The sequence below is a fragment of the Coloeus monedula genome (genome assembly GCF_965178545.1).
Source record: "Coloeus monedula genome assembly, chromosome: 7".
NCBI lineage: Eukaryota > Metazoa > Chordata > Aves > Passeriformes > Corvidae > Coloeus > Coloeus monedula.
Genome location: NC_138787.1, coordinates 36669828 through 36693288, shown reverse-complemented (window position 1 = coordinate 36693288; position 23461 = coordinate 36669828). Strand labels below are relative to the sequence as shown.

Here is a 23461-nt window from a genome sequence, read left to right as displayed (position 1 = left end):
GGCAGCTTTGGTGACATCCAGAGCCTTCTGTGCAAGGACTTTAACACAGTTTGAGAAGCTCAGAAGCATTAAGGTGGAATCCAAAAGCACAGAGGATCACATCTGTTTTAAAGCCAGTGGGTTATTTCTAAATAGAGCCAATAAAGACGGGCAAGAGCATTTCAAAAAAGTCAAATCTCAGTGATTTCACTGAAATATTATCTATTTGTGGCATAAATAGATGTGGTGCCAAATAATTCTGAAGGATCTAAATTCCACCTTCCCTCTCCCACTCACAGAATCTGCTTTAAAGCAAAAATATCAAATTAATACGAGAATGATATTTCTCACGGTATGTCCTGCCAGCCTAAGAAGGTACAGAGAATATCCTGAGAAACTTTGTTCTTAGGAAATAAGAAGTCCATTTTGAAAGCTATTAAGGGTTCACAAAATTAAGAGAAATATCCAAAGTTTTGGTATCTGACTAGAATAAAGTCTGAACTCTGGCCCTCTGAGAGTAAATCAACAGTGTGCATGTGAAATATGCTTTTTCCCTTCCTAAGCAGAGCACACCAGTGGACCTGGCAGAGGCAGACGAGGTTTCAAATATAGCACACTCCTTTTTACCAGTGGGTACTCTTGGACCCAGCTTCTTCTGCTCTGCACCCGCCTGCTGGGAGGAGATCTGTGGCTGGGGCTTGAAGCGAGATGAATCTGGGCCAAGTTTATTCATTTTCCAAATCGTGATCTCGGCGATGCCCTCCCATTCCCATTCCTCCTGTCACACCATTCCTCTGGAGTTTTGGCTCTTCCCCAACCCGACCTCCCCCAGCTCTCCTGGGATGCTCCCGGACACGAGCCCTGGCTCCGTGGTGGCTTCCCCAAGGAGACCTGGCTGACAGGACTGAAATACAAGCTTAGCAGAGGAATGTCCCCACTGTTTCACTCTCCAGAAGCAGCAGAGCTGGGGTTATTTACAAAATCTTCTGGGTACTCCCATGCCCTGCTCAGCTCCTCTTCCTCCCTGGCTTCATGGAGTACCCAACCAGGCAGCGCCTTCCTGCTTTCTCACCCCAAAAATGGTTTTCGTACACCTAATGATGGAAAGTCCTTCCACACAGACTCTCTCCAGCTCCAGCCCATATTATTTTCTCCCTGTGCTCCTCCACCACTGTGGTTTCCTTCCCAGTTCCCGTGTAGGGTCTGTTTATTCCTCAGGAATGGGATGGTTAACAAGGAGACAATTCCATTTAGCAGTCTCGGGCAGTTTGGGTGGTTTCAGCACGTTGATGGACAAGTTGCTGCCGATGGTGCTCAATGCCTGTTAAAAAAGCCCTCACCCAGCCCTACCCACTCATTTTGACTCACTGGGCTGTGCATCACTGTCCCCTGAATTGCACCTACACGAGCCAGAAACTGGGTCACTGAACCAATCTGGGTTAAAAATATCCCAGATATTCTTTAATGAAGTGTCAACAACTATTCTCAGGCTGAAGAGTGACCAGAACATCTCCTAATAATCTTGCTTACATATGCAAAAAATATGTCCTAATCTAAAATGTATTTATAATATAAAATGGAGTTCAACATTTAACCCGAGTGTATCCCACTCTGTCACACAGACAAAGGAAATAAAAATGTGTTGCTGTAATTTCCTTGACAGCAAAAAACCCAAAACAAACAAGAAACCTCACACATATATGTCTACGCCAATATATATGATAATGTGAAACAATGAGTTAGATTTTTCGTGGCCATGTTGAAACTCATATTGTTAGTTCTAAAACTGCAGCTGACAAATGTGATTTTTCTCTTAATAGGAAAAATCTAAATAAATAAATTCATCCTTAAAACTTCCTTGATTAAAACTTTTACTGAGAGTTTGGAAGGGGAAGATTTTACAGCCAGGGCTGTGAATGGTCATAGAAAAAATAGGATAATGATAATTATTATTGGTTTCTGTTGGTGGTGGTAGTTTATTATTATTACTATTATTATACTATCGGTGGTGGTATCACCATCTGGATTATTATAACCACAGGAGTGACAGGATGCCCTAATCAGATCCATACCCCATTATGCCAGGCATTATAAAAGCCCATAGTGAGAGTGAGGAAAAAGTTTGTGATCGAAGCAGTTAATGCAGACAAAAGGTGCAGCAAGAAATGGAGAAACAAAGAGAAGAACTGACACCAGAGCCCATGAAGAGAGACAACGTTAAGCCTCCAGTATCCAGAGTTAGCATCTATTTAAACACAGATTTGTCTAGACAAATATATATGTATTAATGCATATCACATTATGCAGCTTGAAGAAAGTATACCAAGATTAACAGAGGAAAAAAGGAAAAAACTGGAATTTGGTTATTTGTTTTCCATGGGTAAAATATTTTAATCTAAACTGGGCTGATTAAAAGTGATGTAGCACAGAGAAAACAGGAGACTGAGCTTTGCTGGTGACTAACTTCAGTCAAAAGCAGTGTTCAAACCACAACCCATTAAAAAAAATGAAATAAAATTCTGAGAATAACTGTTGGTAGGATCTGACCGTGATTTGAACAAGCCATGGCACTGTACTTCCTACTGGGATATGGACAGCAAATAAGGAACTTGGTGGTATTCCAGCTGAGGAAGACTCTGGTTAAAAGCAGGCAGACAGTGTGCATTTTCTAGCACAGTGAAATTTCTTTCAGCTCTTACAACCAATCATTAACTTTCTGAGGTCAAAAAGCCTCTCTTGTATTTTGCATATTTGATAACAATGAGTTAACCATGAAACAAAAAGGCATATTAATGATTTTTAATATTTTTCTTCTACTTTGATTTTGATTTGTATTATAATTGTAATAATTCAAACATTTGGCATTATGTATTTTCTCTTACATTTACTTTGTTAGGTGCCTTACAAAGACTGTTTTATTGGTGAGGCTGATATAATTAATTTTTTTAAAGAAAATATTTTTAGACTTGTTCCTGTTTAAATAGGCCAGATATTTCAGCCTCATTTACAGATGTGAATATGCCCAAAATATTTCAGCAGCTTAAGCCCTTTTTCCGTGTTGCATTTAAACAGTCAATTTTTGAGAGCTGCTTTTTGTCTCAAAGTTATTTAAAGTCTCATCTTGTCATTAGACTACACTGAGTAATCTAGAGTTCAGGTTTGCACATGACAGTTAATAATTTTAAATTCTAGAACAGAAGTATTCTAAATTAAGCCTTACACTACCTAGAAAAAAAATAGTTATTTTTTAATCAATGAAAAATGATTTAGTCCTGAGTGGAACTGGGTTTTTTAGCAAACAAGTTTTTACTCCAGCGTTCAGCTGAAATACATAAAAACAAATAGGCAAAATGACATTTAGCTGCAAGATCACATTTCTCTAAACTGTAAGCTCTGCACAGCCATTGCTACCAAACGTTGTTTATCCGAGCTTTAAATTCTACTCCCAAATTTGAATAGACTGCAGAGCTAACAGTGTTTCTGAGGAGCAATATCAAAATATGTGCCTCCTGGGTCTAAAAACCACAAGTTATTTTAGCTTCTGCTAAGAATTGAGGGATTAAAAAAAAAAAAAAAAAAAAAAAAGGTGGAGTACAAAAAGTAAATAAATAAATGAATACATTATCTACCTTCATGACCTTTCTGTTCCTGCAAGCAAACAGCGTCCATCATTTGTAACTTGACTTTCCATAAAAGTAACAGTTCATAAAAATCTGTGAAACTACTACCGGGAACAAACAAATTAAACAATGACAATGTAATAAAATAAAACTGCTGTTCTACTTCTATAGCAGAAGAATTGCTTCTTCGCTGGGATTAATACATCTTGCAGAAAACAATTTTAAATAATGTGTAACATATGGATTCGGCTTTTATTATTCTTCTAAAAGAAGACAATTATATTTATGTGATAAACTGTTCAGTGTTAGTAGCATAATGTTTATATTACTGGCCACTTAAATAGTCTTTGGCATAGTTTTATAAGGAACAGAAGCCTGCAGATCTTTTGAAATCCATCTTACAAAGTAAGTCCTGTCTGTTTCTTGGAATGCAATGATTTTACGTAGTTTTCTTGCTGGGAAAAAAAATGTACTGTAGGTAATCTTGTTGTTAAACTGCATGCATGATAACTTTCTGATGTTCTAGCTACAATTCCTGTGGCATTTTAGGGCTTTCTAAGGAAAAGTGTGACAGCCTTGAGCTGTCAGGAAATAGGAGGGGAATAAAAAAAAAAAGAAAAAAGCAACTTTCAATTTTAACTTTTTGGAAAGGAATGGTCACAATACGCTGTTTTCTGTACTAAACCTTCCCAAGGTGTTTTCCTTAATCTCCTCGCTCCTATAAGCAGCTAGTTGCTCTGCTCTCTGATTATGCTGGGAGATTACATTTAAGAAAAGAGTGAGTTTCGGGTAGTTTTCAAGGAGCTGCTTTTGTCCCCATTATATGCCAGATAATTTTCAAAGAGATTACACAGGAGCCATAGGAGTATTTATCTCACTATCTCCCTGTGCTCCTGAGTTGAAGCTGTGTGAATTTCTAAAGGAAAAAGAAATGTGCTACCAAATAAATGTTTTCTGCGACTGCTGTGTACAAGGAATTTTGTTGTAAGCAATGCTGGCAGCGGCCTCTCTGCATTGCTGGGGTTCTGCTATCCTGTGTGTCAGTCACATAACAAGATCATTTGGAAAAAATTATGCAGGGTGAATAAATGTATTTATCTAGGTTATCTAAGAAAAAAGAGGGGGAGAAAAAGAAATAATAACAACAACAGTTTTGGGGCATGCTTCCGTCCTCGTTTCTGACTCCTAAAGTACCAGTTCGGTATTTTCAATTCCCCACTTCTCAACTGCTTTTAAAAGTTGGGGTTGTTAACAAAAGATAAAGAGTGTAACCTAATGGAAGTGAAATCTGCATATTCAGTTAATTTGGGATTTATTATCCCAGTAACTAGACTTGCAACTGTTCTAAAACTGTTTTGACTGAAGACTTGAGAACAGTACGAGTGGATGGCTACCCCCACCCCCATTCTTAAAAGAAAACCTGTGCCTGCTGCTTCCAATTTAGTGCAATCATGCCTCTTACTGGCCAATACAAGATGCAGCATTAGCTGTCACATGCAAATGAGTATTCATGGGGACTTTGAAATGTGCAGTAAAGAATAAAGACACGCATTCTGTGAATAATTGTTTTCTTTTATAAAACTGGATCCAAAAGGGAGTGCCATTTCACCCAGAGTCTATAGCCTTTCTATGGTTACAATCTGCTGTTGAAGCCAGATATTAGCAATGAAGTGTGGATAAATGGAGGACTCCAGTTTCCCGTGCTGTCAATCTTTCACAGTATTACATTTGCTTAACAAGAAATAATCCAACCCGTGTTTGTGGTTCTTGCTATCTTGCTTTCTCTTCCAACTGCGACTTTGAAATGCATAGGGATTTATAATAAAGTCCACCTTGCATTAGCTTTTTTCATACAAAGCCCTACCTAAATTCTTCATTTTCAACAGCACAGACACACAAAATCACACAGCAGTACGGGCTTCACTGCAAACCTGAAGTCTTTGAAAGCACTCTGATATCACTCACCAGGATGAGAGAGAAAGAATAACTCAGATTTTTAGGGCTTATTTACACACAAGGTGGGAAAAAAACAACCCAAACCCAACAAGCTGTATGCAGACACAGACGCATTTGTGGAGCTGTGAACAGCCAAGCTGAGTTCAGACACACACACACCTATTCACCAAGCCTGCAGCCAGAGTGCCTCTGAGAGAACAAACAGCCATCAACACGTATTGCTATCAAATCATGGCATGATGTGGCTTCATCTGCACAGTCAAGACCCCAAATTCTCAGTAAAGTAGTGGGAAGAAATTAAGTAGGTGCCTGAATTGCAGCACCTTTGCAGCGAGCTGCAGAGTCAGAAGTTAGAGTCGATGATTCTTGTGGGTTCCTTCCAACTTGGGATATTCCACAATCCTGTGGTAACTGCAGGAAGCACCCCAGTGGATTCAGACTTGGCCAAGGTGGACCAGAGGTGGATAAAACCAGTGAGCCAGCAGGAAGAAGGAAAGCTAAGGATAAATGCTTGCCTGTAGCATGGGTAGGACTGACCAGTGCAGGCCAGCATGGGGGCTCAGCAGAGGGAAAGGACTCCCTTGTGGGCAGCTCAGTGCCTGGGATTATGTTTAATCTGAAATTTAGAGGACTCCAGCTCAGCCAGAGCTTCTCAGCAGGTAGGATGTGTCCCTGCAGAAATACCAGGAAGGTGATCAGAGAGCTGGGATTGCATTTTCCTCTTCCTCTAGCATTAATAATTCCTTGTTGCCTTGTTTACTATACACCTCTGCTCTTCGAGGGCAGTCCCTTCAAACACAGGTACACACATGCAAACACACTGAAGAAATGAGCTCCTGACATTATAATTTACAACTGATACAATTACTGTAAACAGAGGCATAAACGTGTGAGGAGGAATTGTGGGGCTGTTTCTCTACTGGAAGAAGGATTCTCACCTACAAGGGCTGAGCACAATGACCAAACCCATCCCTTGGCTCATTCCTGTGATCCAGGCTGGCTGGAAGACAGCTGGTTCTTTTCAGCTTTTGATTCATATTGTGCCTCCTAAGGGAGGTGAAAAAGAGGGTGACCCTGGGGCTAGGGCTTGAGGGTTTGAAACGAAGAGACTCGGTTTGCATCCCTGAATCATCACAAACTTCCGTAGGCATGTTACTCAGCTCCTCATTTTCCTACTTACCAAACATAGCTAGAAATATTTTGGTATCTCACAGAGATGTTAGCACAAGCCCTTCAACATACATATCTGCTCATATATTATCTGGATGGAGTCATTTCCAAAACTGACTGCAAAATACTCACAAAATGCACACAGCTCCACGAGGCTTAGTCATGCCAAACACAGTGCGTGGCAACACATCCGTGCAACCAGAGGAATGCAAACCAGGACCTCATTCCCATGTAAAACGTACCTGGGGGTCCTCAAGGACTGGGTCCCTTTACTCTGCAGCCCCAGCACAAAGGAATTTCAATTATTCATGCATCTTTGCCCTGCTGTCTGTGGCACAGGTGGCACTGCACTTGGAGAAGCATCACAGGGGAGACCCGCATTTGAAGACCTAATTTGGCTTTGCATTATCCAGAGCCCCAAATCCACATTTCAGAGGGTGACTGCAGCCTTATCCGCAGTCTCTGTACACAGTAGGGACTTGGCAAATGGAGTTTGGTGAAATGGCACGGCACACTACATAGGAGACTGACTATAAATCAGCAGATTTTGGCTCTGCTCCTGGCTCTGTCACTGATTTACCATGGAAACTTGGGCAAATCTTTTACTCTCCCTATCCTTCATTTTCCGTACCCATAATGTAAAGATAATGATGCTGCTTTGCAAGCTCTTTTGAGATCCCGAGATGTTAAGTGCTAAGTGCATTTTATTAACATTAATAGCACCCAACCGAGAGGATGCTGTACAGCACTAGCCTGGCTGTCCCCAGAAAACAGATTGGTGTGGGGAAAGTGTGCATTTGTTAAGCAGCTTAGACACTGCTCATTCCCATAATACTTCCACAACACACGGGAACAAGATCTGACCTACTAAAACAAAAGGGAAAAAAAATAAATACACCATAAGGAGAAAATTCCTAATGTGACCTGTCATCTTATTTCCAGCACAGGAAAACTTGGGGATTTACTGGAGATTATCAGTGTTGCTGTGTGTGGTTTTTGTAGCCAGCCACAACCCCAGTGCTCACAACTTGTGGTGGAGACCACTTCCATTAGCGGGCATTAATCACCATTTTATACGCTCCAGCCCAGCCATCACTGAGCAGACATCGAGTAGATGCACTTAGTTATATCCTATCACACTTTATATCTGACTCAATCTTAAAATAACTTAATTGTACTGAATTATATCCCAGCTCTTGTATTTACAGGACCACAGCATATTACAACATATATTCTTTAAATGCTAACAGGCTTTGTTGCTTTACGCTTCAATTTTCAATGTTTCTGCTCAAATATGTATCACAACATACACAGTAGAAAGAGCTATGAAAATTTTATTATTAATGCATGTTTTTTGCTTCTGCTGGAGATAGAACTTTGTTGTGCATGTTATAAAATGTTAAATATTAGAATTATTTAAAGTTAATAGCATGCCAAAGAAAATGACTAATAATACATTATACAATTAGATGCCTTTCATATGAGCGAATCCATTAACAAAATAAAATACATTCAAACAGAAGACTTCTGATTTGCAATTTTTAGCAAGGATTGCCCATGTGTAAAGCTAAATTATTTATTCTTTAAAAAAAAAAAAATGCTGGATACATCAGTTTGCAATTATTTGCATTATGTTTGGATGCTTTATCATGTGGCTCTGATTGAAAAATACGTATCTCTAAGTTGCTGTTGCATCTTCATATATGCAAAGCACTAAGCAGAGAAAAACAAAAGTTTCTTTCCTCAAATTCAGCTGATGATACCAGAAGCCCTCAGTATTGCTCTTTTAGCTGTTTGGGTGTCTTTTTGTTATCACCCTTCAGCCCAGATGTCCTCACAGTTTCACAACTCCACTTTCCCCTCCCAAGTGTACCTTGTTTTCTAGATAGGATCAATTCCATCCCATCCCACCCATACAGATCTCAAATCTGGCATCATGCAGCTCCACCTAAATTTATTCAGATGCTGTGTACTGGTTTCCTCTTTATTTGAAACTCGTTATCCCATCTCCTCAGCTGATGTCAACATTATCCTTGAACAAAACACTGAGCAAGCAGCTAACTTTCCTTACAGAAAGGAACAGCTCTCAGCTCTGCAGTGATATAATCTTCTTGCCATTTTCCTCCTGGATTTCCCTTGTCCATCAAAGCGCTGTCTCTAGAAAGGCACCCGATGCCAGCCAAAAGAAGTTCCACCAAGGGCAAATAATCTCTTCCTCCTCCCATCCATCTTCTCTTCACTGCTGCTATCTACTTAATTAAGTCATTCTCAATCTTCTGCATCATAAGCACATAATGTTGGTTGGTGGGAATGTGTTTTGAAATCCTTGTTTGTTTGGTTTTTAATTATCTGATTACACCGGGAAAAGGAAAAAAAAAAACTAAAAAGAAGAAAAGAAGAAAAAAAGAAAAAAGTAAAAAAGAAACCAAAAAAAGGAGATCTCTCTGGTGTACTACAAGAAGTACAGATCCAGTAAGACACTCCATCTTATTCTCTTGCAAGATAATTTTTTTTTTCCCTCCACTTTATAATATTCTACCCAATCCAGTCTTTATAAATCATGGGATTTAAAAGTGTGATGACCACAACTATGGCAAATTCTGGTAACATCATTGCAAACCTGCAAAATTCAGGTTAAAGATACCTTTTATTATCATCTTTATTTAGCTAGGGAGAGGTGAGGAATGCCATACTTAGATTCTGCTGAGGTTTATATCAGGATTTTGGCATAACCTAACTCCAGGCTACTGCCACCCCAAAATATCTTCTGCCCATATGTGTCCCAGTGTCAGCCCAGGGTGCAAGCCATGGATGAGCCAAGTCTCCCACGTTATGTCGGCTGGTAGTAGGGGAAAAAGTGTGCAATGGGGACACAGAAAAGGAATATAAACTAGCACATTGGACACTGACTCTGAAGTAGAAGGCAAAAAATAGTACAAAATATTTAGTCCACTATGTTCAACTGTCCATATCCTGATTATTTCGAAATTTGACCATGCTATGTTGTAGAAATAGTAATTACACAAAGAAGAGACAATGCGCTGAAATTAGAGCCGTGTATTCATAGGATGATTTCAAAAGGCATCACTCTCCCAACTCACCCCGAGGTGTTTGTCCATGTGAAGAGCTTTGATTAGGCTCGGATTGTTACAGTAGAGTTGGGAAATGGGACCTTTGATCTCGAGAGATCTGAACAATCCCTGTTACTTGTACTGACAACAGGCGTGGTACAGGCTGAATGGTGTTAACATTCGGATGAGAGCTGAAAACCCAAGTGAGAGCTGTGCTACATTCTCACTTTTAAGACTCTGGTATCATGCATAACTTTGAAATTAAAATACAGTGTGACTACCTCTCCAAGTGTTCAAATTAATATGTTTAATAATGCCCAAAATAATAAATCTAAAGTGTAAATTAGGGCTTGGAAGAGAAGGTGAAGACAATGTTGCTTTCTTTCCATTTGCATATATGGTGTGTGTTAGTTCAGGAAAATAGTTTGTGGCACTTTTCTATATCACTATTTCTCAAAGCTCCTTTATATGAAAAGGCTTTCCCACCAAATATGTATGCAATATTCTCATGCACTTATATATGATGGGATTTTATTTCTTTAAAGTGAAAAAGCCAATGATGTAGTCAAGCAAAATTAATAATTTCCCTAAATACAGACATCTAATGCTTCTTAAATGCTTTAAGACACCTCACCCAGCTTCTAGCACTCGGTCTCCAAGAGCACAACTCTCCTGGAGACCCAACAGCCTTCTGAGAGCTGAGAGTCACTCTGACACTCAGCATCCTCTCAAGTGGCACTAAATAACAGTGATTAAGTAACTGAATCAACACCAAAATGCCCCAAGAATGTATTAAGGGAAGATGCTTTCCAGGACTCTGATAATTTGCTCATGCAAGAAATTCCACTGAATTTTTACACAATAACACCAAAAAAAAAAAAAAAAAAAGAAGAAGGAAAAAAGGCAGGAATATTCAATTCTAAATCCATAAAAAGGGATTCTATGAGTGACTTGAAAATTTCTTAGTAACAGTGCTGTATTTTCAGCAGTAATGTATTTCTAGGAAATATGTAAGCACAAATGAGACAATCTATATAAGAACACAGGTTTCCTCATGAAAGTTTCCAATTATCACTAAAGTGATACTTTAGATTGTCTCATTTTCCTTTTTTTTTTTTTTTCCTCCCAGATTTTTTACAATTGAGTGTTTTCCAGTTTGGCTCCCACCACTCTTAACTGATGGAGTTCAACACTTAAATGCATTACCAAAGTCTCCTCCAACCAAAAAATCGTTTGCTACCCACAACAGCTGTCCCTACAGCAGCATTTATGGTTTCCCCAGTTCTCAACACAGAGGGCACCACAAATACCATGATAAAGCCAAATTCCCTGGTGCAGCAACTTCTCATCCCATGGCACTCTGCAGAATATTATGCAGTGTACAGCCATATACAACATCACCCTTTTTGTTGCAGGCCCATTGCAAGCTTGTATTTGTCAGCTATTTTTACACACAAACCACAGCTATTTACCACAGGGGAGGAAACCACCCCAAATATTAGGCCACACCACAGTCTTATAAGACGTTGAGCATGACCAACTATAAGTAGGAGCTGTGCAGATTAGTTCTCCAGGATATCCGTCTCCTCAAAGCACAAATATCCCATGCAAAATACCTTTGACATTTGGTAAAGTTTATCTGTAAATGAGCCTGGAAACCCCCACGTTCAGGAAACAAGCCCATCATCCTAAAAATCACAGGTAGAAAGCTGTCCTGTTAATACTTTTACCAAACAACTCAATGATTTATTTCCTTTTCTTGCTTTATTGGAGCTCTGTGGAATGGCATTTCCCATAGCGTTACTATCAGAACAAACCCAAACAAAGAGTCACCCATGACAACAATGAGCATCCCCCAAAAAAAAGGCAATCCCTCAGTGCAGCATGCAAACCTCCCGTCCTTCTCAGCAACTAAATAACACTCCTTGAGGGGTTATCAAGAAGCTCTTCAACTTCTCGAAGTGTTACTAAGCAAGACGCTATTGTAACGCAAATAGTGCTGTGGGTAGAAAAGGAATAAAAGGCATGTTTTAAATGCTTCATCATACAATACATGCCATAAAATCCATGGTATGTTTGTGGCTGACCGCACTAACCCAGCCTGCTGCCTCTGCTGCCCCATTCCACTGACTTATTCAGCACATGAAAAGAAAAACATGACAATGACACTCGTAAGAGAAATTTTACAGAGCTACAGATTGGGCAACTAAGACTTAGAATTCTGAATGTTTTTCTGTCTGCTTTTTATCTTCACACTGAACACAAAATAGTTATATTGGAAATACATTAACATTCAATCTCTATCCATTTTTATTATACATTATTGTACATCATTTACAAAATAATTTGAAGTATTCATTGCAAAAATTAGTATTTCCATTAGATTTTGTCACCTGACTTAAATGAACAGGTCACTTTTGGAAGTACCATATCTTCCCCTCTCCCCTCTGGAAAGAGAAGAGGAAGACATGAAAAACATACTTTCCTTTGAATAATAATAATAAATTTTCTGTAGCTTAAAACAGACACAGAGGAAAAGAAGAACTCACATGAGTAACATGCACATATTAATTGATTCACCAACTACTGTGGGCTCAATTAAAGTATTCTGTTGTCAGAGTTTTAAAGCTTGGGAAAAAAAAAATTAAAAAAATGAAATTCTTGGCTACAGCTTGGCATATGCAGGTCTTAACCCAGAAGCAAGCTGTTTTATAATTATTTTTGAAAATTGCTTCAGTCCATTTTATTTTCTGTGCTTGCCTGGGAAGTGTGAAAAAGAAAGAAAAAAAACTATTTTTGACTCAAGGCTTTCAAGACATTTTGGTTCTCAGCTAGCAAGTAACCCAGTTTGAGCCTGGTATTTCCATCGTGAACTTTGGATCACTCTTACTGGGTTCTCAGTGAGACTGGTCACATGAACAGCTGCTGGCAGACGTGAGGAAGACTTTGCTGCCTGGGCTGTGCTTGATCACACAGGGAACATCACCAAGGCTGGAGGGTGGCTCTAAGGTTAAATCCTGACCAAGGCACGTTCATGTGTTTTTATGGATACTCTTATATGCCTGAAAAATACAATCAATGACCTAAAACATCTAAAAATGTGTGAGATGGCCAGATATAAAGGGGAATCTCGTCTAGGTATGCACACAAGAAATTAGGGGCCAGCAAACAAAAAGGAAAGTGGCTGCAAGAGAGAACCTTCCCTCTCTATTTCGCCCCTTTTATCCAGTGATCTGTGCTGCAATTTTAGAATAAAGCCCATGACAATCCTCTTGGATCTGCATGTTTGTAGGTGCTCTCTGAGAGTTGGCAGCTGAGAGAGAACCTGCTCTCCTGTGCCCACAGATCCTTTGTTAGGGGCAGGATCAGAGCCCCTGCCTGCCTTTGAAATGGGTATATTGGGTCAATGAAATATCTGGGCATTTTTGCATGGGAAGTTTTGTTGGTTTGGGGTGGGATTTTTTTGTTGCTGTGTTGGTTTGGGTGGGGTTTTTTATTTTCTCTTTTATCATTCCTGTTTTTTGTTGCCCCCCAGTTGTTTGGTTTTTGGTTTTTTTTTTTTTTTTCTCATTTTAAAGAGATAAAGCTGTGAAAAGAAGATGCTTCTCTTTCTTTTTTTCACCCAGCTCCTTCCTCCCTCTCTTCTCACCCTCCTAAATGCTTCCTTCATAACCACCCAGCCCATTTGTGTTGACCTGGAGGCTCTGTTTCAAAGGCAGCTCCAGTCTTGTGTCAGCTCCACGGGCTGTGCCCGCTGAGGCAGAGCCAGCCGGGAAACCACTCCACTTCCTGATAGCCCAGCTCACACAGACATATGGTCCCAGCAAGCTCATAGAATCAGCAATATTAAAAAAAAAATTAAAAAAAATAAAAAATTCCCAATATTTGTTCCTCTTCTCTCCCGGTTCATTGATAAAGAACGTGTCATTTAGGTTGAAGAATCCTGCTGGTTCAAGGTGTCATCCTTAGCTGCTCATATGGTCTGGGCTCTTACTTGTCAATTAGATTAATCTGAGCCATTTTAGAACAATAAATATAAGTGCAGATGGAATATAAACATATTGAAGATTACTGTTTTTGACGGCTGTTGTTTATTAAATCAAAAATAATGTTGAAGTGAAGATTTTGTTGATATTTCAAATGGAAAGGAAAAGTAAATTGGAATTAGATGTTTCTTAGGAAAGAAAGCAAAACAAAATAAGAAAAGCAAACTCAAAAATCCAACAAACTGCCATACCACAACCCCCAAAAAAGCCTATGGGTAATAAAAAAGCAGTGATTTTACCTAAAATGCCACCAGTGAACAACCTTTAGAGAAGGGATATGGTACCTATAAACTCAAAACACTAGGTATGTTGAAATCCATAAAATTTCCAATTACTGCTTCAGAATTTATTGTGCACATATGGAAAATAATACTTGTAAAAGAGAAAGGGGTTTGTGCCTGGTGCTGTCAATACTGTGAAGGATGGGGTGATTATAAAGCAAATTAACAATACTTTTAAATGTGCATTCACTTATCTTTCCAATTAAATCCTTGTTAAACAACTGCACAGACAGTAATGGTGCTTCTGCAAAGCACTGATCAAGACAGTTTTATTGTAATTTTTACTCTGTAACAATTAATCAAGTAGGCATTTTCTTTATTATTAAATTATTTAGTTAATAAATATTCACAATCAGTTCACGTATTTCTGGTTCAAACTTTGCTCTTAATTTTTTCCTTAAGCTGAATCATATCCTGCTATATTGTCATAAAAGAAACAACAGAAATATTTTTAATCCTTTTTTTTGCCCAAATGGGTTTTTTGTTGCTGCGAGGTAATGGAAGGATAAGATTAAATTAACTTTTTTCCCTCCTCAAACGAGTAGTATTTGGATATCTTTGGCTGTCCTTTCCCATGTTCCACAAGAAACACACCTCTCTGCAATAACATAATACTTAGCCTTGGTAAAAATTCCTATACTTGCCCCTGCTTTGGCACGTAAGTGTAGTAACAGAGCTGTAAAAACGCAGTCATTGACCTTTGGACAGTCTGTGGTGCTTTGCAGTTAACACACAAGGTATTCCAAATGAAATAACAGGACACAAAGGTCATCTGCACTGCAAACACCCAGCATTTTGCAAACAAAGCTTTGGATATAAAGACAATTAGGAACTCTCTTGTATTATGCATGAGCCAACACTTGCTGAATGAACCAATAAGTATTGAAATCTGTATTTCTATGGTTAGTTTCCCTGAACATGCATGCGTTGGGATAGAATCCTAGTGTTTCAGCAGTGTGTTATGAACTCTTTATAGCTCCATTTTTTTTTTTCCAGTTAATTTAGAACTCGTGATAATTGCTTGATTGACAGCCATAGAAAGCGAATGCCTTTCCAGCTATAGAGCAGATTAGCACAGGAGACACAAAAAGGGCAGGTTCCAGTTCCTCACCCAGGTATCCCTGGTCTTCAGCGTGGAGCTAATTGAGGTCTGATGGGAGACGTGTGTGGAAGCAGGACAAGAACCCTGGCTTAGCACAAAGAAGGTCCTCACCCCATTACATCAGTGTGTGTCCCACACCCTGTACACAGGTTGGGCAGGGCTTGGAGCAACCTGGCCTAGCTAAAGGAGTCCCTCCCTGTGGCAAGGGGTTGGAAAGAGATGAACTCTAAGGTCTCTTCCCACCCAACCATTCTGGGATTCTGTAATCAGCATAATGGCCTCAACCAAAGCAGAAACAATTCACTCTTACTCACAAACACCCTAATGGATGAAAGGTCTTCCCTTTTTCTTGTTTTTCTTCTCAGGCACTTTTTGCCTCAGTGCTGCCGTGTTTTGTTATTGAAAGGCACCTCTCCCCTGTCCTCAGGTTCATGTAGTGGTGCCTTAATGACTCTGAGCAGCCCCGCCTGGGGCTCATGTCAGCCTCTCCCTGGGGCTTTTGGCCAGAACAAGGGATCTTTTCAGTAGCGCCTCATACCCTGGAACTGCCAGCACACTTTACATGGTTTAACAGTCCCATAAACGTTATTTTATCCCCTTTCCTACAGGTGTGAATTAAAAGAATATCCTTTTAAATACATGTAAAGGATTTGACTTACTAGACCTTGCTTAAAAATCCTTGCTTAAAGGAGCAGAACTCCTCCAAGTACCTTGTCTGTTTCTATTTGGGTTTTTGTCTTTTTTTTTAACATTTCAACTTCTAGACTTAACCAATTATATGGAAATCACAAGAGGAATAGATAGTGCTGTCTAATGTCTCCAGCTATTATAGAAGTCTTTACTGTACGTTCTCAGCCAAAAATACCGACTTCCTGGTAGCTAAGTTTCTAACCCCAAATTTTTCAGTGCTTATAGACTAAGAAAAGTACGAATTTCCTGATGTCAGTTTGGTACAAGCAGCTTCTACTGCCTTGATTCAGTGATTTGAAAAATGATGACTTAGAGTTCCGAAAGTGCTGAGAGATGTTATAGCCCAGTCTTCTTATGATCAACTGATCTTTTCAGCTCTTAATGGGAAAATAAATCATAGATAAAAGATAATCCTGTTGCACAGAAGCAAAAAAGGTGTGATATCAATAGACTTTTATAGAAAAAGAAAACTCTGTGAGAGGGATAAAGTAAATAAGGTAGTTTGTTCTGCTGTTGCTCATGTTGGCAAGGCCAAAAGCCTCTTCAGGAGCTGCCTACCTCGAGAAATGAGAATGAAACACAAAATACATTCAGAGAATTTAAAAAGATACCAGGCTGGTTTTCTTAAATTGCAAACCCCTCTTCATCCCTAAAAATCTAGAATTTCAAGAGTCTTTTTTATATTTTTACTGTTCTTATTTCTTCTTTAATGATAAATCTGTCAACTGTTAGTTTCTTTCCCTTTCATATTCACCAGTTCTCTCATTTCGTTTTTAATGCTGCAGATGACACGAACAGTATAGGAAAAGGAGCCAAATAAAGCTTTGCTATATTCTAATTAATGATTATTCTAATAAAAAATACTTTGATATGGCAGCCAGCCTAGAGTGCCTTCTATGATCTTTAATTTTCAATGTGATACATATTATTTATATCCTCTAAATGTAGGTGTAGCACAATGGCAAAACAAGCAGGAAGAAAGAGCCCAATGAGTATTTGGCCAGTAGAAGAACTGATTGCAGTCAATCTCTGCAATGCAAATAGGCTTTGTCAGAACATTTGTTTGCATTTATAATTAAATTAAACTTTAACTAAATTAAAAAAAAAAAAAAATGTCGCTATGGCAAAATCATATGTATAAATACTCCTTTCCCACTGTTAACTACCGAAAAATGAAGGTGCAGGGATTGACCTGAGGAGGTCAAAATAGCTAGTGAGGGATAAGAATGTGTGGAGAGGGAGTTATTAACCATCATCCCACTGCAGAGCTCCGAGGCTGGGAAAAAAGCAGGTTGGGAGCACACAGTAGCGTTCCTAGTAACTTTTTCCTTCATGAAGCCATCTGGAACTGCTGCACCTAATTGACAGGAAACACGAGGCTCTGGGACACACTGGGTGGAGAATGCCCTCTCAAGCACACAATAAATAAATAAATAAATCCTGTTTCCCCCATCTCCCCACAGAATTTTTCAGGTACACCATGACTCGGTGGGCTCTTTCCTGCCTGCAGGTTCCTACTTAGCACAGAAAAGGGATGTTATTTAAACAATTCAGACAGTGGCTGGCTATCCTTTGTGTCTGTGGTCCTTCTTGAATGTTATGATTAAAAATTACTGGATTATTCTTTGTGGTCTGCAATGCTCAGCTCTCCCATTTCCCTCATGTGGTGTTGGGGTCACCCCTGGGGACTGCTAAGTGGCATTAGGGTTTACAGGAGCTGAACTTTAGCATTTCTACATACATTTACCTGAGGAAAACCTAAGTACAGACCTGGATAGAAATTTTTTCTAGACAGGATTTTAAAGGACGTGTAAAGGGAGTTTGGATAGATATTATCACTGCCCATCGAAAATCCCTCCATCGAGATGCATGAATGCACTCATTGTATCAATAAAGACTAACATAAGAAACAGTGATTATCATAACTGATAAGATGATGACAGTTCTTCAGGGGCATTAGTTTTCTTTGAATTTCCTTTGGTCACTCAGGAGGCAGATTTTTTGCACGTCTTAAGTAGACAGTGCCAGAGTGGCTTTAATGTACTATTAACTCCACCGTTATATTTTCATTTTTCACAGTAGTATAAACCAGAAGAAAGAGGTGTCTGGTCCCTCTCTGCTGCAAAAAGCCAGCTTAGACTTCTGTCTAGCTTTACAGTATCAGCCCATCTGTTTTAGGTGAAAACTTGAGCAGTAATGTTAACCTCAAGTATGTTAACCTTTGGATGCCACGAGACATGATAGACAGGACCATTATTTTTATGGCACAGTTTTTTCCTGAGCAAAGAGCCCGGGCAGTGAAGAAGGATAGAAAATCTCATTTTTGCCTGTGTGTCTCCAAACAAAATACAGCTTACAGTCATTTGAAAGCCAAGGCAGGCTTCATTATCGACACACAAATACCCAACAACTATAAATTTAAGAGAACCTAAGTAATGAATCAAAACCGTGAGGTTGATTGGTAAATGATGATTTATTCAGTCTTGCTGGCATAAATACTGATTCCTCATAAACCAGAGTTCACCCTCCAGTTTCAGCTGAAGAAGACTGATCTGGAGCAGCTGAGGAGGTGGCAAACACCTACTGATCCCCTGAAACTTTCCCTAGAGATGTAAATGGAGGCTTGAAGGCGGGAATATTTTTACATCTCTCCTATCTCTCAATTTCATGAGAATATTTGAGTCAAAAGTCTTAGTTTATGTATAGTACCAAGCTAATTGAGGAAGTTGTTCTGCAGCAGCTATCACCTCCACACAGAATACACAATATTTAGCAGTTCTGGTAATAGTCTGCAGGTAACTTATAAAAAGGTCGTAAAAAGTAAGACAAAATGTTGCAGCAGCTTCACATTTATACTTGTTTCATTCAAAAGTGTAGAAAGATTTTAATGAAATTTAAGATTTGGTATTTTCCCTAATTTCTGAGAAACTTGATCTTATTTTCTTGTTAAGTAATATCAAGAGGTTCGCGATCATCAATTATATTTGCTAAGCTTTTAAGTGGGGGGAGAGTTAGTCTTTGGTAAGAGTACTAAAATATTTGGAGATGAATGTACTTGTCATTCATCCTTATCAGTTCCCGATATCAGCTTCCACACCTGTAACAGGATCTACTGATCAATGTTAGATTACTTTAGGCCACATCAGTGAAAAGCATGCTATTGTATTTTTGGAAATATGTTCATTATACACAGAATCTGTGGAAATATGTTCAGTAAATATATACAGGATGGTTCTAATTCTGGTTAGCAGGTCCCCAAAATATTCATCTTCCCTCTTTCATTTTCTGGGGTCAAATCTTTGTGTTTTCAAGATCAGTGGTATATCTTCCACTGACTTTGGCAGAGCAAGTACTCCACTTTTAGTACTTCCTTTTAAGTTCTTTTCAGCACCTTGTTCTCTTTCGCTGGTTTCCTTTGGATCCCTGTTCTACTTTTGGTTTTGTTTAACTTTCAACATCCAAACAATCTGCTATTTTTTCTTTTAATCTTTTTCTTTCCCCCTCACTTTGATTCCTTGGTTTCTACATATGCTTTGCTTTTTGCCACCTTTTTTCACGTCTCCATTTCCTCTCATATTTTTAGATTTGTTTGTTGTTTGTTTCTCATCTCAAGTTTAACTACTATTTTCCTCTGCTTACTCTGCTCTTTTTCCTCTCTCCTAGCTGACATTTCCCTCTGTGCAATATCTTTCTGCCTTCCCTTTCCTCTCTTTTCTAAAACAGGGCTCATCATTCTATGCCACTAATGTATAGCAGATTCTGAAATACTGTCATCTGAGACAGTTAAGTACTAAACAAAACATTACCAGGGTGGAGGAATCACTTACCCTGATTGACAACAAATCGTAACTTCTGTATTGTTGCCAGATTGCCGCTAACTCTGTATATTCCATCAACATCTAGACCTGAAAAAGAAACACATATTTCATTTTAGATCATAGAAGTATTTTTCTTTGTGCGTCTGTCAGGGAGGCAGAAGCACCCTTGCAAGTATGAAGAAGAGCAGTGCGGCGAGCGACTGAAAAACAATCCACCTGACAACAACTGAAGTGCCTCCTCACTGATGAAAGCAACAATGAAAAATAAAAGTGGGAGATTAACTTAAGTGAATACAAAACACCTAGCTGTAATTATCTTGTAATTCTGTCAGCAGAATATGGTTCCGCAAGGGGCTTTGAGTGTGACAGGAAAGCGAGGGGTAATTGGCTCTGGTGCTCATCGAGAAGGGCTGTTTGGGACAGGCACGGTGCCATGCTTGAACGTGGGATGTTTGCCTTAATAGTGCCGGGGAAACTTCTCTGTTCTTCAGACATGAATTTCTGAGGCTGTGACCTTTCTGAAATAAAGAACTGAGGTGCCCACCCTGAAATCATGATGTGTGTGAGACTCCACACTACTACCATTTCTCTACTATATTCTTCATAGCGGATCAAACAGGTTTGAGGATGAAATTAAATATCCCAAGTAGCATATGCCCTGGAGTACATTTCTTCATTAATATAGGCCATTCTTTTCAAGGACAACCCGACAGTCTTCTTTCTCCCTGCATATCTACTCAAGGTTTATCTTCTAGGTGAAACTAGATGTCATACTCCCTTTTGTGACATATTATCTCCTACAGCAAGCTCTGCTGATATGAGTGTTTAAAATAGCACTTCCAGCCCCGGTTGCATAGCTGTAGCATTTCAAAGCACATGGAAACTGCTCTCCTTTTCCAGGAGAATTCGCTGTGGTGCAGCACTGACCCAATCTGCATGCTTAAAAATCAAACCCACTAAAACATACATTGTCATTTCACATTTAAAACTTGCAAGTACATAAGAAGCCAAGAGAAGATACACAAACCAGGTTTTTTTAAAGGCTACTTATCCCTTGGAACACAAGTTTTAATTAGGTTTTGGCAAGCAGTTTCAGAGAAAGCCTTTCTCTTGGAAAACACTAATTTGTCAAACCCAAAAATTTTCAGAAAACACTTCCTGACAATGTATCTAGGGGGAATACTTTTACAATCTGAGATGGGGGGGCAGGGAAATATAAAGGTATAGGTAAGAGTGAAAACAAATGGAAAAGCCCAGAAACCCAGTTGTGATAACACTTAAAGAAGAAGACACTGAGATTCAAGTCTTTATTGACACTTGCACCACACCTTGGCACATGTATGCCATGGCCAGTGGACTCAAGTTCTTGGAGGCATTTCTCACTGATCTAGAAATATTGGAAAAAATTTACTTTTCCTTTTGATGCAGACTGACACCAAATAAAATCTTTTGTGTGTTTGCATGTTTTTTTTGTCTCTTTACAAAGCACAATTTTCATTTTATGTCTATGCTGCCAGGAACATCCTTATTTGGTTTGCATTCAAAAACTTATTTTAAAAACTAATAACATTTTCTTTATCTGATTATTAATAATAATTCTGTGCTTATCTGTGTGTTTTATTAGACCATCTTCTACCCTGCACCTGTGGGTGTCCTGCAACATAATATTGAGAGTGGTGATTTATTTCAGGAGGATCTCCCCTTTGGTTACAGAGGGATAAAGAAAAAGTTTATTCAAGAGAAATCAAAAAGGATTTAGTAATCAAGAAAACTTGGAAATTATCCATCTGCTGGATATATAACATATGAGCAAATGGAAATTACTAAAATGTTTAAGTAATGCAATTCTAACCTAAATCTGAGGAGTCTAATTCTGTTTTAGTAAGGGGAGAGTGAAAGAGTAATCCCCAGCATAGGACTGCGGGATTCTTGTGGTAGAGGATTAAGAATTGCATCATGTAAATTGAAGTCTAAACCAGAAATTAAAAAGGAAAAATAAATCAAGCTAACAAACAGGCAAGCCACCAGACAGAATGTTAACTTTTGTTTGGTTCTAACTGAATTCAGTTCTTAACCTCATTGGTTATATGTAAGTGAAAACAATCCATGTCACTCTGGGTGAAATAGTCTCACATTAAGAGCATCAATTTGGAACCTGCGTAAGTCACCCAGATCAAGTGAAAATGAACAAGCTGTGTTGTAAATTGGTGGATATTACATTTTGCAACATGATCTGGAGTACACAAGTGCATTATTATTGTTAATAAATTAATTTTGGTCCAGAAATGAGTTTTGATTAGCATTTCATTTGGGCACTATACAATATGGCAGAGAAAAAAATATTTAAAAATTAAGCCAATTATAGTATTCACGTGCCATCAACTTCCTGCTCCAAGATCTTTGAAAGTTAAGCCAAACCAAACCAATGCAAATTGGTGGATTTGGACATCCTTTTCATGACCACATTATCTCAGCTGGATTGTTAACAACTTACTTTGGGAATCCAATTAGGCACAAAGGAGAAAGGCAGGGAAAGACAGAAAAAAATATATCTTCATAGTTCTAATATCCTGATTTTATGAACAATTTTCAAAGCAAATTCACTTTTAAGGGCACCTCTATCAAGGATAAAAACATCACTGCACTGCTGTAAGTGTTTCTTCACGGCAGGCTATAAATACTTAGGGAACAAGATGAAACAAAAGCCTTGCCCAGTTTCCTATCTGGTTTAAGTGTAGTGGTAAAGAAACTTTCAGGAAAAGAATATTCATTGTAATAAAGTCAACTTTAGTTCACTATAGGATGACCTTCTTGTGTTTTTTAGTAGGGTTTATCGGGGAGGAATCATTGGATTTTGCCCTAAAGGAGAACAAGTATTTTATTTGCTTTATATTCCAGCCTCCAACTCTGTTTCTGTTTGTTTTAATGAGGAACCTGAGAACAGGATGGACCCACAATTAGAAATTATAGCCAAAAGGACGATAATGACTTCAATATTTCCACGCTGAAATTTGTAATAGTAAAAGAAATGTAGCAAAAGGTCTTATTCAAGAATACGTAAGTTCAGCTGCCAAATTACAGTAAATCTTAACTACTTTAATTTAAAAAAATTGTACAGGTGCTCCTGATGAGAAAGTTAAAAGGCAACTGGACTCAGGCTTGGCTGAGATTCATGAACAATAATGAAAGTTGTAGTCACTCTGCACTGCACAAGAGATGTTAAAAGAATAGTTATTTAAAATATTTCTTGCACTGCTATCCAAAATGGAAGTAACCATGAATGCAGGCCAGTGTCAGATCTAGTACCAGGCTGAGCTGGAACCAGGTGTTGCAGAGAAATATTAAACAGACAATTATATTTTAGGTGATATATTTATTCAAAGAAATTTTTTAACATACTAGATTTCAATATTTGTTGAAGTAGTCCGTGTGATTTATTAACTGCAGTTAAATGTTCTCTTTAATTCCTTTCTGTTGCATAGAAAAGAATCCCTCGCCCAAATCACACTGGATTCTGTCTAATCCTAATCTCTATTTGACAATATCTTCAAACTGAATATAAAAAGAAATTCTCTATGTGCAGGGAGAAAGGGGTGGTGGTATGCAGAAATTTCTCTGGTTTTTAACAAGACTTAGAATTTAAAAGACAACATTTTAAAGAGCACTAGGTAACTTCCTGCCTGGAAACCCATGGAACTTTCACAATTAATGTATCCTGAAATAGGTGT

The 23461-nt window shown here is 38.6% G+C and overlaps 1 protein-coding gene across 1 annotated transcript in view; it reads right to left on the bottom strand.

Annotated features, from left to right (window-relative positions):
• The window catches only part of ARHGAP15 (Rho GTPase activating protein 15), a gene marked incomplete at its 3' end in the record, with an annotated part of 304078 nt that overhangs the window by 84042 nt on the left and 196575 nt on the right, over window positions 1-23461 (bottom strand). The window contains exon 10 of the mRNA XM_082285569.1: window positions 19743-19820. Within this exon, the coding sequence (XP_082141695.1) occupies window positions 19743-19820 (78 nt within the window). The remainder of the gene's footprint in view (window positions 1-19742; window positions 19821-23461) is intronic.